The sequence below is a fragment of the Peromyscus eremicus genome, chromosome 16_21 (assembly GCF_949786415.1).
Source record: "Peromyscus eremicus chromosome 16_21, PerEre_H2_v1, whole genome shotgun sequence".
NCBI lineage: Eukaryota > Metazoa > Chordata > Mammalia > Rodentia > Cricetidae > Peromyscus > Peromyscus eremicus.
In genome coordinates, this window is record NC_081432.1 from 7,217,217 (window position 1) to 7,231,706 (window position 14,490).

Consider the following 14,490-nt stretch of genomic DNA (forward strand, 5'->3'; position numbering starts at 1 on the left):
AAGTCTAAAAAAATACCCCAACAAACGCCATAGGGTATATTTTCAATACAGAAAGAGGCTAATCTGTGAAGAGGTACTAACACGAGGATTTAGTGAGTTAGTTGTGTGGGATAGTTTGGGACCATCTGATTTAACCAGAGCAATCCGCAGAAGATGCTTGGGGGTGTGGAGACAGCTTAGTCAGTAAATTGCATGTTGTACAAGCATGGGGACCCAAATTGGGATCCTGAGCATCCATATAAAAAGACAAATGTGGTGACACATGCCTGTAAGCCTAGTTCCAGGAGGCAGAGACAGTGGGACGGTAGGGGCTCGCTGGCCATCTAGTCCTGCGAAATCTTCAACCTCCAAGCCCAGTGGGAGACACTGTCAAAATATAAGGTGGAGAATGATAGAGGAAAGATGCCTGATATCAGCCTCTGGCTTCTACACACATGCACATGCATGTATACATGCACCTGCCCACACAGCAACAACTACACGTCCATAAACCACACACAAGCAACTAAATGTGAATAGTCATTCTTCTTACCTGCAAGATCACCAGTTCATGTTCAGTTTTTGTTATGATCGCTTTTCATGTCTACATATCTATGTCTTTACCTGTGTGCCTGTGGATTTGTCTGTTCACTCATCCACATACACTACTAAGGTCAGCCATCGTTAGGCACGGTCTTCCCCACGGTTGGTTTGTGCGGTTCGTGGGAATTCATGGGGAAGAGGCTTGTTTGAGGCTGACCAGTGGCAGAACATCAGGCGTTGGAGGCTGTCTCTTGTGCATTATTCTAGAATCCATCCTGTTTTAAGGATTCCTGGCTTTAAAATTTTTCTGTTGCTTATTTATGACTTTTTTTTTTTTGCTGTCAATGCTGTGACAAAAATATGAACTTGATTTTATTATTTACTCACCAGGTCCATTCTTAAACAGGAAATGTGATGGGAGCTGGGGAGATGGTTAAAAGCACTGGCTGCCCTTGCAGAGGACCTGGATTTAGTTCGAAGCACCCACATGTTGGCTCACAACCATCTGTAACTCCAGTCCTGGGGAAATCCGATGCCCTCTTCTGGCCTCACTGGGCACTGCACCCCTGTGGTGCACAGACCTACATGCAAGCAAACACATAAAAAAATAGAAGTGAAGAAAAATATTAAAATAGGGTGTATGAGATAGAATAGCCAAGAAGACTATTGCTAGTCTTGAAAAATCTACTATTGCTATTCTTAATTTTTTTTAATCTGAGAATTAAATTGCGAGTATTAACCTTGTTTCTCATCTCCAGGTGAAGATGCTGCCAACACCTTCCAAATTCCATTACATCTTCAACCTTCGCGATCTTTCCAGAATTTGGCAAGGGATGTTAACCATAAAAGCTGAAGAGTGTGACTCGATCCCCGTTCTCATGTCACTCTTCAAGCACGAGTGTAACAGAGTGATTGCAGACAGGTGTGCACTGCGGCCCTGACGTTTACACACTTGACCTGTGAAGCTAGGCCTAATTAATCTAAACTTCTAGATTGATGCTTGCATTACCTACTCAGAGCCGTGGATAAGGATTATTGTCTCAAATTGTGTGTGTGTGTGTGTGTGTGTATATGTGTGTGTGTGTGTGTGTGTGTGTGTGTGTTTGCATGTGTACACATGCTCATGGAGGCCTGGTGTCTACTTTAACTCCTCTCCACTTTGTTTTTGAGGCAAGCTCACTCACTGAATCCATACGTCACTAAGTCAGCTAGACGACCTGCCAGAGAGCTCCATGGCTCCTCCCGCCTCTGCCTTTCTAGAGCCAGGGCGACAAGGGGTATGCTGCTGCACCTGGCTTTTACCAAGGTGTTGGCTATCCAAACTCAGGTCTCCATGTCTGTGCCGCAGCCCTTTGCCCACTGAGCCATCTCCTTGGCCTGTGTGTCAGTCTCCAACGAGGCTTGAACATTATCAGTGGCGCTTCTCACTTGCCTGTCACTTGAGGAAAGTCTTCTGCTGGTTCGCCCCCCACTGCTGCAGCAGCTCCTCTTCAGGGGCCATGACACACCACCAGAGGGTTGATACAGTCTAGTGGTGAATTTCAGCTATGTCTTTTCTAAAAACGGCGATCATGGCATGGATGAAATCTCGTATCCCCCCATTAACGTTCCGTCATCTCTCTGAGCTACAGTTTCCTCATCTGAGAGATGTAGGCGATGCCACCAGGCTCGTGAACTGGGGGCATCATCCTGACACACAGGTAGAGCCTTACAGATGTTAGCAGCTCTTCTGTCTTCCCTCTGTGGCACTGTGGGTCCTACGCGGTGAGGGTCACGTGCTTGCTCCTCACTTGCCCGTTGGCTTCACCTAAGCAATGGGGCTGTGCCCTTCTCTGAATAGAGGGCGTAGTGTTTCCTGTCATGAGGAGAGGAAGGTGCAGGGTTGGGTAGAGAGGTTGCTTCTCTCGTCTGTCTGTCTTCTTTTCAGTGCCCTGTCCTTTCAGGTTTATAACGCCTGAAGATGAACAGTGGTTCAATGTCCAACTCATTCGGGCCGTTGAGGAGAACATCAGCCCTGAGGTCGCGTCGATGATTGCCGCTGAACCATACTTTGTGGATTTTCTCCGGGACATGCCTGAGCCCACTGGTGACGAGCCTGAAGACACGATGTTTGAAGTGCCCAAAATCTACGAATTGGTACTTATTTTCATCTCTCAGAGGTTTTGAAAAAAAAAAAAATTTTTTTTTTCTCAGCATGGTTGGGGGAGGAGCTCATGGAGTCCTGTGTCAGCTAAGGAGCCATTGACTGTTGATGGCTGTTGGAAGAGGGAGGGTCACTTTTCTTCAAGGCCCTGAGAGGCTACTTATGTTCTAGGAGACAGTCCAACACCCATGCACACACAGGCGGCACTAAATATACTCGTGGGTATTAAATATATATATATATATATATATATATATATATATAAATATGGATTGATGGATAGACAGACAGATAAAGAACAAACACCATAGCCGGGCGGTGGTGGTGCACGCCTTTAATCCCAGCACTCGGGAGGCAGAGCCAGGCAGATCTCTGTGAGTTCGAGGCCAGCCTGGGCTACCAAGTGAGTTCCAGGAAAGGTGCAAAGCTACACAGAGAAACCCTGTCTCGAAAAACCAAAAAAAAAGAACAAACACCTTGTAAGCTATATGGAATTCAAGTTTCAAAGTTCCTTGATAAAGTTTTATTGAAACATAGTCATGTACACTTGTATGTGCTTTGTCTGTGACTGTTTTGCAAGAGCAGAGTGGAGTAATTGCAATAGAAATGGTAAGGACCATGAGACTAAAATATCTATTTTAGCCCTTATAGAAGTTTGTCCAGCCTTGGTCAGCCGTCCCAAGATGGAAAAGGTCACTTTGAAAATGTTTGGTCCAACATTCTCAGTCCCTTGATAAAATATTGAGGAACTGGCATGATAAAACTTTAGTGATTTAAACAGAGACATGCCATTTTCCTGCATTAATAGATAGCTCTGGGGCTGGAGAGATGGCTCAGCAGTTGAAAACACGTCCTACTCTTACAGAGGAGCTGGGTTCAGTCCCCAGCACCCACATGACAGTTTACTGCTCCCTGTAGCTCCAGTACCAGGGGATCTGATACCTCTGGCCTCCAAGAGCCTCTGCATACATATGGTTTACAAAACTCCTTCAGGAACACACATACATATAAATAAAAAAGAATAAGTAAAAAGAGGTAGATTTAATAAAACGAAAACAAGATTGCAAGTGAATTTGGGGGAGGGGAGAAGATCACATATCAACATAATTATAAAGTGCGTGTGGAGCAAAAGACCGATGTGTAAAACACAGTAGGTAAGGCTTTGCTTCACAGCAACAACGTTGTGGACTTGGTCACATAAACGGCGTAAAATTTCCGTGTGTTTTCAAAAAGCTAAACTACTAAATCACAGATTAAAAACAGAGAAAAAAATATTTGCTACATCAAAAAATTTGGGTCTTAAATATTATTTTTTTTCCCTCCTATAGGTGCCAAGCTTCGATTTTCTATGTGAAAAACTGCAGTTTTACCAGAGGCAGTTCAATGAGATCATCAGAGGGACATCTCTTGACCTGGTGTTTTTTAAAGATGCAATGACTCACCTAATTAAGGTGCTGTTGACTACTTCCTGGTATCTGTGAATGTTGTTCAAACTTAGTCTCTTAGGTAAATGTACCGTGAGAGCATCCAGCCATAGGAAGCCCTGAGAAGAGTAGCCATGGCTGAGTCAGCTCCCTGTTTCTGAAAACAGTGGATGATTAAGAACCCCTTGAGCCCACTCATATGTGGCAGTTGGATTTTGTGCCCAGGGCTTCTGGCATTCTGATTCCCAGTGCTCCCCATTCTCGGACGAAGCTTGAACAGCTTGGGAAGAAATGCCCCTTCTTGGAATTATGCTTAATTATTGTGTATGCAAGCGTGTGTGCCCATGCCCACACAGGATCTCTCACTGAACCTGGATCTCTGGCAGCCAACTGTCTCTGGTGATCCTCCTGTCTCTGCCCTCATAGTGCCTGGCCTGTGTGATCATTCCTAGCTTTTTACATGGGTTCTGGGATTTCAACTCAAGTCCCTGTGATTGCACAGCAAGGACTCTTTTATTTATTTTGAGACAGGGTTTCTCTGTGTAGCCCTGGCTGTCTTGGAACTCGCTCTGTAGACCAGACTGGCTTCAAACCCAGACTGATGGGTAAAGACAGGTGCACAGGACTGATGGGGAAGGGAAAGACAGGTGCACAGGACTGACAGGGAAAGACAGGTGCACAGGACTGATGGGGAAGGGAAAGACAGGTGCACAGGACTGATGGGGAAGGGAAAGACAGGTGCACAGGACTGATGGGGAAGGGAAAGACAGGTGCACAGGACTGATGGGGAAAGGAGCTATTTAGAGGTAGCTTAGTGTGATCCGTTGATGGAAAGCTGCCCAACAGGTTATTCCCTTACATAATTGGATGATGGCAAAGGAATTCTTCCCAACAGTGATGACATCATGTAGGGATACAGCCTCAAAGTGGGTTGAATTCTTAATGTCTCAGGATTTCCACACAATGCATTCAACACATTAGTTACTAAACTCCCACCATGACAATGATATGGGGGCCTTGAGAGCCTCATCTAGGTGCAAAAAAACCATAAGTGATGAATATATTTCAAAATGTGATGTAATCCATGCATAACCAAAGTGTCATTACTGATTTGCCATCTAGATATATCATATGTTTAAAAAAAATAGTTACTTTTAGGAGTTGGAGAGATGGCTCAGTGGTTGAGATCACTGGCAGCTCTTCCAGAGGAGCTGGGTCCAGTTCCCAGCACCCACACAGTATCTCACAACCATCAGTAACTCCAGCTTCAGGGGCTCTATGTCGACCTCTTCTGGCCTCCTTGGGCACTGCATACATGTGGTATAGAGACAAACAGGCAGACAAAACATGTACAAATATAAAATAAAATAAATAAAATCTTCTAAAACAGATACATTTATGGATAATAATGGATTCAGTGATCCATCTACATTCTTCCTCATTGGTGACATTAAAATAAAAGACGGCTTTTTTTTTTTCTTCAGTGTCTGCATGGCCTCTGTAAACCCCGAGCCTCCATTTGCCTGTTATCTTTACTGCAGAAACCAGTCACAGAAAGGTCACACCAGGTGGAGGGCTAGCTCCCACAGGCTTTCCCCAAAAGTGTCTCCTTTACTCTTGCTAATCCCAGAATTTTGATACTTTGTGAAAAGAGATGGTAAAGCCAGTGTACCTTGTAGCTAGGTGTCTGTATGATTCATTGTAACAGGCGACATGGACAATACACAATCAGCTTTAGCCCTTCCTTACACTTTGTGTATCCTCATCAGCCACGAAGTCTCAAGGAAATTAAATAAGGGCTGGAGAGATAGCCCAGAGGCTAAGAGCACTTGCTGTTCTTCCAGAGGACTGGGGTTTGGTTCCTATGACCCACATTAGGTAGCTCACAACTGCCTCTAACTCCAGCTCCAGCAGATCCGATATCCTCTCTGGCCTCCTTGGGTACCTGTACAACATGTGCACTGCCCCCACACAAATAAAAATAAATCTTAAAAAAAAAACAGGTAATGACATGTACACACAAACACCCAGAAAGAACAGTTATGAAACAGAAGAGTAAAACCAACCTGTTCCCTTTCATGACGCAAATACAGGTGGGCAGAGGACACCGAAGGGGCTGGAGAAAGCTCAGTAGCTAAGAACACCCGCTGCTTTTGCAGAGGACCTGATTTTAGCTTCAAGCATCCATGTTGGTGGCTCATAACCTCTGTAACTCCAGCTCCAGAGGATCCAGCACCTTCTTCTGACCTCCGGGGGTACCCCCTCCATACACACACACACACACACACACAAAAAAAAAACAAAACAGAAATTGAGTTAAATAAAACAACACAACATGTTAAAACAACAACAACAACAAAATCCAGGACACAGCTTTGTTAGGAAAGAGTCTAAGGTAGTCTAGAAACACGTGGTCGGACTTTGGCCCCATGAGTGCAAGAAAATGTAGACATTTGCACCCATTTTTCTGATGAACACTCTTCTTTCAAAACTAGATCTCTCGGATCATCCGAACATCCTGTGGTAATGCATTGCTGGTGGGTGTCGGCGGCTCAGGGAAGCAAAGCCTTTCGAGACTGGCCTCTTTTATTGCTGGGTACCAAATATTTCAGATTACATTAACCAGGTAAGATGGGCTAAAACTCAATGACGTGTCATCCTGTAGTTCAATGTTTGTGTTTAAAAACATAGCACTCAGGTGTATTGATTTACCTCGATTTCTTTTTCTTGAATTTTTATTATTTATTTTGTGTGCATGTGTGTCTGTGTGTGGGCATGCCATAGTGTTCTTCTCTCACCATGTGGGTCTTGAGGGGTTGAATTGAGGTCATCAGGCTTGATAGCAGGTACCCTTACCACTGAGCCATCTCTCTGGCCCCCTCTTTCTAAGTAGAATTTCATAGATAAGGGGATACACACAGATTATGGGTGAAGTACACCCCCAACCAAAGACCTGCCTAACAACGGCACCAGGCAACATGCCAGCATGGATGGGGGACGTTTCATAAGACCCTATCCATGGATGAGGACCTACAGGCAATCAATGGCTGCTGGGAGAGAGAGAATCCGTTTTCACCAGGGATGGACCTCCTGATAGGTTATAGTGGTCAGCCTGAAACGTGTGTAAGAGTAACACTAAATGGCAGGTCGTGTGTGTGTGCGTGTGCGTGTGCGTGTGCGTGTGCGTTTGTGTGTGTGTGTGTGTGTGTGTGTGTGTGTGTGTGTAGAGGGGGGAGAGGGAGAGAGGGAGGGAGGGAGAGAAGGAGGGAGAGAGAGAATAATGGTTATAGCAAAAGAGATAAAACTTGAAAGAGCATGAGGAGAGGACATGGGAGAAGAGGGGGAAAGAGAGGTGGACACGATGTGAATACAGTGACTCATGAATGAAATTGTCAGTAAGTAACTAAAGAGCATAAACTGTGTTAAATAGAAATTAGTAAAAATGTGTTAATAGAAATCAGTCAAAATTTTAAAAACTTAAAAATTGGAAGGTTTAACATCCTAAAAGATATACTGCTGACTTCTCTTGAGATAATTGGAAAAGCTGCCATCACAGAGTGTACCTTCCAGTGGCTGGCTGAACTATGGCTCTCTCCTTAAGTGGGATCACGGAATCTACCTTCCAGTGGCTGGCTGCGCTGTGGCTCTCTCCTTAAGTGGGATCACGGCGTCTACCTTCCAGTGGCTGGCTACGCCGTGGCTCTCTCCTTAAGTGGGATCACGGCGTCTACCTTCCAGTGGCTGGCTGCGCCGTGGCTCTCTCCTTAAGTGGGATCACGGCGTCTACCTTCCAGTGGCTGGCTACGCCGTGGCTCTCTCCTTAAGTGGGATCACGGCGTCTACCTTCCAGTGGCTGGCTACGCCGTGGCTCTCTCCTTAAGTGGGATCACGGAATCCACCTTCTAGTGGCTGGCTGCGCCGTGGCTCTCTCCTTAAGTGGGCCGTGCACTCTTTCCATCTGGTAGAGACTCCAGCCCCAGCACATCTTCCCTTGTTGGTACTAAGCCAGAATCCTGGATATATCTGAATCTGTGATCCCAGTAGATGGCCTTGTCACTTGCACTATGATACCCTCTTCACGTGACATTTCTTCACTGTCCTTGTCATCAGTTTACCCTGTAGATACAACACTTCAGAAAGGCCTGCTGTATTATATATTGAAACCACTGCCCGTGGCACTTATATCTACCAGGAAACGGGGGGGGGGGGGGGGAGATAGGAAAAAGGCCAGGATCTTCCATATTCATAATCAGTAACCTCCTCATTACAGTATTTCAATTGCTTAGGCCAAATTGCATAATATATCTGTAGGCGTTCTCTGTATCTAGCCACTTAGTGAGCTGTGCACATGGCTGCAATATCTAATTTGCCACTAATTTTATTCCTAATTTATTGCCACTTCCCCACCCCCCAAACCAAACTCATCCAGACTTCAGATTAGTTTTGGATATGAGATGTATATTCACTTGGACAATATCTGTTGATTCGGATGGTTGGATAGGGTTCATATTCATTTTCCTTTCCCGTTCTGATTTCTGGGTCACTTCTGTTAAATTTTCCACTTCTCTGTTCTTGAGATATAGAGAACATACTTGTTTTGAACGGCAACCCTTAGTTCTTTATCTCTGCTCCCCGTGTTTTCTGGCAGACACCATTACTCAGCATGTGTTGGAGTCAGTGCAGATTTTTTGCTCTAATTATCATGGTTTATTACTGGGTCTTGAGCTAAACCATGACTATATATGTTAACATGTTACTTTTAAGTTTATGTGTATGTGTGTGCCTACTCATCTGTATGCTCAAGGCGTGTGTGCGGTGCCCACAGAGGCCTGGAACTGGAGTTACAGGCACGTTTGAGCTACCCAGTGTGGGAGCTGGGAACTAAACGGGTCCTCTGCTGGAGCAGCGAGCACTCATAACGGCGGAGCCATGTCTCCAGCTTCATTAAAACCTTCGAAAAGTCATCTGCTGCCTCTCTTCTAGGTCTTACAACGTGACCAATCTAATAGAAGACTTGAAGAATTTGTACAAAGTCGCCGGAGCTGAAGGCAAAGGCATCACCTTCATCTTTACGGACAATGAGATAAAAGATGAGGCGTTCCTGGAATACCTTAATAACTTGCTGTCCTCGGGGGAGGTGGGTCTTGGAGAGGGGCGGCTCACAGTGAGAGAGTATGTAGTGTACATGTGTGTGTGCGCGCGCGCACGCGTTCGAGTGCGTGTTCGTGTGTATGTGCGTGTGTGTGTGTGTGTGTGTGTGTGTGTGTGTGTGTGTGTGTGTATATGCACATGTGTGAATTTGCATGTGGAAATTCCAAGACATCCCTGGCTGTCATCCCTCTCAGTCACTATCCACCTTTCATTCATTCATTTGTTTTGGGCAAGAGATTTCTGGTGTGCCTGGGACTCTGGCTGGCCAGTGAGCCCCGGGGTCTGTCTGTCTCCATCTCCCCAGGGCTGGCATTGGCAGACATGTGCCACTACGCATGGCTTTTCACATAGGTGCTGGGGCTCAGACTCAGGGCCCCAGGACTTGGATTATGTCACACCTGGCTTTTGTTAGTTTTTAAAATGTGGGTTCCTGGAGACTGAATTTAAGTCTGCGTGCTTGCAAGGTAAGCGCTTTCCCACCTGAACCGTCTCCCCAGCCCTTAAATCCAAATTCCATTTGCGTAGGAAGAACAGGAACTTTACAAATGCGAGACTGTTTTGCATACATTCTTGACTTGAGAAATGAGATTTAGGCACACGCGATGTTGTGGGTTATTTCATTTTGTTTTTGTATTTGTGTGAAATGCATGCTGTCTACCTCCATATTTTTTTTGTATGTTTTATTCCCTCTTAAATACAGTTCCTGGCCTATCTTTTATCTTCAGCTTGGTCCTATGCCTCATTTTATTGTTCCACCTATGTACCAGTTGGGAGTGGAAAATGGCTGAATGAATTCTGTTTGCTGGAAGTGGGTGGGGTGGGTTCTTGCATTACTGTTTCCCATGGCCACCCACCTTTAGTACTTCGTTAGAAGGTCGCCAGCACTCAGCACATAGTTGTACTAATGGCTGAGATTTATAGGACGTATACCCAACTGGGTCGTAAGTAGGAGCCGTCCTGCACTGTGGAGACAGTTTGGTCAGGAAAAGGCTTACTTGAGGTTGATTCCCCAGAACCCATGCATGGTGGTGAGTTCTTGGAATCCCCCTGCTGGGGAGATGAAGATGGGGGGCATCCCTGGGGCTCCCTGGCCAGCCAGCATAGCCTAGCCTACTTTGTGAGTTCTAAATCAGTGAGAGACCATGTCTCAAAAATCAAGGTGGACGGTGTCTGAAGAATGACACTGAGATTGTCCTCTGGCCTCCACATGCGTGGGCATGCACACCAGCACACATAATGGGCACCCCCACACACATGTGAACACCCCCACACACATGTAAACACACACACACACACACACACACACACACACATGTAGCCTTGAGGAACCAATATCCAGGTGTCCTGTGCTTGCCTGAGGGGCCATATAAAACATGCCTCCCCTTTAGGAAGAGGTATTGGCATGTGTACCCCATGCTGTTTACACCACGTTTCCACTCAGGGAAGCCTGTGTGGGGATTCTGAGTCGGAAGATCTTGTTAGAGCCGTCCACACCTGTCTGGACTCCCAGGAGAAAAGCAGGCCTTTACCATTTATTGGCCGTGCTTGCATGAATAGTTTAAACTCAGGGGAAACACCTTATCAATTAGTAATGGGAGAGATATCCCCAAAGACACGTTCCCAGACACCAGCCAATTGGGAAGCCCTCTAAGCACTCCCTTCTCAGGCTCAGGCCTGCCACTGTTGACTCTGGCCAGCACATTGGTGATTGCTGATGCTTGATGGGACCAGGGCTAAGTACAATGTCTTGAGAGCAGAGTTGAAAAGACCTGTCAATCACTAGATACTTGAAAGCCTTGATTGGAGGGGTGGAGGGGGGACCGTTCTTAGGGTGACAGCTTCTTAAGTGGGGGAGGCACTGTGAACTGCTCTTGATTACTGTGCTCAATAAAAGAGTCGTGCTCTTGATAATGTCTGGCAAACTTGGCATGTGGCTGAGGAGCAGCAGAAAGGGAGTGGTGGTGGTGGTGGTGGTGGTGGTGGTGGTGGTGGTATGTGTGTGTGTGTGTATGTGTGTGTATGTGTGTGTGTCAGAGAGAGAGGGAGAGGGAGAGGGAGGAAGGGTGACTAACCAGACTTACAGCAGGGGGAAATTATTAATTACTTAAAATACACATGACTTTCTCACTTTCTTGTATGCTCCTCAAAGATCTCCAATTTGTTTGCCCGAGATGAGATGGATGAAATCACCCAGGGCCTGGTGTCGGTGATGAAGAGGGAGCTGCCCCGCCACCCTCCCACCTTTGACAACCTGTATGAGTACTTCATCAGCAGATCCAGGAGGAATTTACATGTCGTCCTCTGCTTTTCCCCGGTGAGTCTCCATTCTTCGTGTAGACGGAATCGGGCATCTAATAGGCGACCTTCTCTGATGAGCGGCCTGATCAGAAGCTAGCTTTCCTGTCATGAAACTAAAATGAATTCTTTCCTAGCACCACACGCTCCCTGGACCCAAAGCTCATCACCAGTGCAGCCGTTTAAGAGTATAGGAGTTATTTGAGGCTACTGTGTAGCTTACCAGTTCACAGATTAACAAGAGACGTAGATTATTTGAATCGTGAAGAATTTAGTGATACAGTCCCGCCCATCTGTATCTCCAATGTGGACATAACATCTAGAATATTCTTGATGGATTTTCCACCTTTGAGTATCTCTAGAACACCATGCTTGTCAATCTAGCAGCCATTTGCCCCACGTGGTTACTTGAATTTTAATTAGTTAAAATTATGTAAAAATAAACACCCGGCAGCCCCATTTCCAGTGTTCACTGGCCACGTGGAGCCAGTGGCTACCATGCCGGGAAACACTGCTGGAAAGCATACATGTAGGATGTTTTTATCCTCATGGGATGTTTTCATGTATGGCTCTGCTCTGCTTCAGAGGGTCTCATTCCTCTGTAGGGTGGAGACAGCCTGATGTCTGAACTCTTCTCTATACAATTGAGTTTTCTCTCTCTGAGCTTTTTCTCTGCTCCTGCCTTGTAAAATGAGCCCAGTTCCTTCCTCTCCTGCATACAGTACTTCTCAGACAATTGGAGGAGGTCTCTGTCTCTCTCTAACTACGTCCCTAGAGGGGCCACCTCTTCCTTAAGCTGCCTGTGTTACTGGACCTGTTAGGGTCAGAGCCTATGGCCTGAGCAGCTCAAGAGGCCAGCCTTGGCCACTGGTACTCAATGAGTCCATTAAAGAGACAAATTAATAGTGAAAAACAGAAAAGGGAAATTGGTTCAGTGTGGTCAATATTGGCAGGAAGAACAAAGGGGCCCAGGGACATGCCCCTTCACTGCCCATCCGTCTTCCGGGTCCTGTCCTGAGGTTTGAATTTAGATAGAAGGCAAAAGCTGGGGTAGCTAAGCAGTCCTGTCGAGATGTGGTCCTGCCAATGGTCATTATCTGGGCTCCAGTCTCTCTCTCTCTCTCTCTCTCTCTCTCTCTCTCTCTCTCTCTCTCTCTCTCTCTCTCTCCCCTTTCCCTGGAGACAAGCTTCCCCTCTAACTGGCTCCGGGCTTCAGCCTTTTCTTTCACACAGCATGACATCCTAGGGGTGTTCTAATTTCTTGGAGTCCATTGTTTGAATAGACAGCCAAAGGGAGGGTTTAGAAGATCTTCTTTCCACTCAGGACTGTCACATTTGTGCTCTCTCCAGGGTCCAGCCCCCCTTTCCCCCACCCCATTGTCAGTTTATCATGTTCCTCTTAGAAGGTAGTTCCTAGACTTGAACCCAGTATGGCAGCAGCCATTTTCCCAGGACAGGGAAGAGATGAATACCGCACCTTCCTTCAGCTAAACACTGACTTGGTATTCTGCTGCAGCCCAAGCCGGTGGGTTTTAACCTTCAGCATCACACTGCTGGCCCAGGGTGTGAACATGTCCCTCTCTCCAGCGGGCCTTCAAGCTCCCTCTGTGTTTCTCATGTCTTCTGACCTTGCTCTCCACAGGTTGGTGAGAAGTTCCGGGCCCGCTCCCTGAAGTTCCCGGGCCTGATTTCCGGCTGCACCATGGACTGGTTCAGCCGCTGGCCCAAGGAGGCTCTGATCGCCGTAGCCTCATACTTCCTTTTGGATTATAACATTGTCTGCTCCGCTGAGACCAAGAGGCAGGTTGTGGAAACCATGGGACTCTTTCACGACATGGTTTCCGAGAGCTGTGAGAATTATTTCCAAAGGTATGTGAGATTAACTGGAACCGCAGTATTCTCGCCAAAGAGGAATTAAATGTAACGACCAGTAAACGACTCTTTGCATAGCCTGATTTTTTTTTTTTATTTTTTATTTTTTTTGGTGCACAGGTCTAGCCACACCACATTTTTTTGCATTGATTTCCTGGTGATTAAATAATGAAAAGATGCCAGATAAATGAGATTTAAAAATTAACTAGGGGCCATACTTTTAAATACCTCTTTACCCTCCAGGACTCCAAGTAGCAGATGCTTAATGAATCACAGTTTCATTTGCTTAATTTTGTTTTGTAAATGACCTAAATAATTCCTTATAAATGGTTCAAATGAGCTGCTTATCCCAATGCATTATTTATTCTAATTAAAGAAGGACACTGTTTTTAAGTTTCTTTATTGCCTTATGTTGAGGGAACATTTTAGGTTTGGCATTTGCATAGCTGAGTCTTATCAAAGCTTTTCTGGCAATTAATTATGAAACAGGACTTTAATTGGGTGCAGAAGAACCACCCAGTAAGAACAGCCATGGTTTGCTCGTTCTGAGCAAGCTGCCCACAAAACCGTAGGGTTTCCTTGCCCCACAATACATGGGAGCCGATGGGTAAGGATGCCAGGTAGGATTAAAGGAGGGTCTACAAGGGCCTGCAGAGTATTGAGCTCCCTGCTTTGGGTGAGTGGGTGGGCTTTGCGAGGTGCAGAACCCGCTTGAAAAGCTTTGCCTGTTTTTCCGTGCAGAGTCTGGGTGGTCCTGTGACCTCTGAGGGATGTCCGTGCCTTGAAGGGTTTGCTTATGCCGACCCCTTCTTTTTGCTAGGACCATGCCCAGACCATCCCTCTTAACTGATTCTAGGTGTTTCTCAGCCTCTTTGGAGTTAGTGGGCACGAATCCTCACAGTTAGGCCGACGTTATTGCTTCTGCTTCTGTCATCCGGCAACATCAATTTCTTTTTATTTTTCACACGACCACAAAATGTATTTCTTAAGTTTTGGAAATTGTGCTATGGCCTTCAAACTTTTCCCATTTTCTTACGTTGAGGAATGGTTTCTACAAAATGATTTTACAAAGTGAATGTTTTC

At 45.9% G+C, this 14,490-nt stretch overlaps 1 protein-coding gene across 1 annotated transcript in view; it reads left to right on the top strand.

The window, feature by feature from the left end:
- Dnah8 (dynein axonemal heavy chain 8) overlaps window positions 1-14,490 on the top strand; it is a 239,804-nt gene that overhangs the window by 115,068 nt on the left and 110,246 nt on the right. The window contains 7 exon segments of the mRNA XM_059282134.1: window positions 1,281-1,444; window positions 2,466-2,658; window positions 3,994-4,116; window positions 6,585-6,715; window positions 9,073-9,226; window positions 11,390-11,554; window positions 13,178-13,404. Of these exon segments, the coding sequence (XP_059138117.1) occupies window positions 1,281-1,444; window positions 2,466-2,658; window positions 3,994-4,116; window positions 6,585-6,715; window positions 9,073-9,226; window positions 11,390-11,554; window positions 13,178-13,404 (1,157 nt within the window).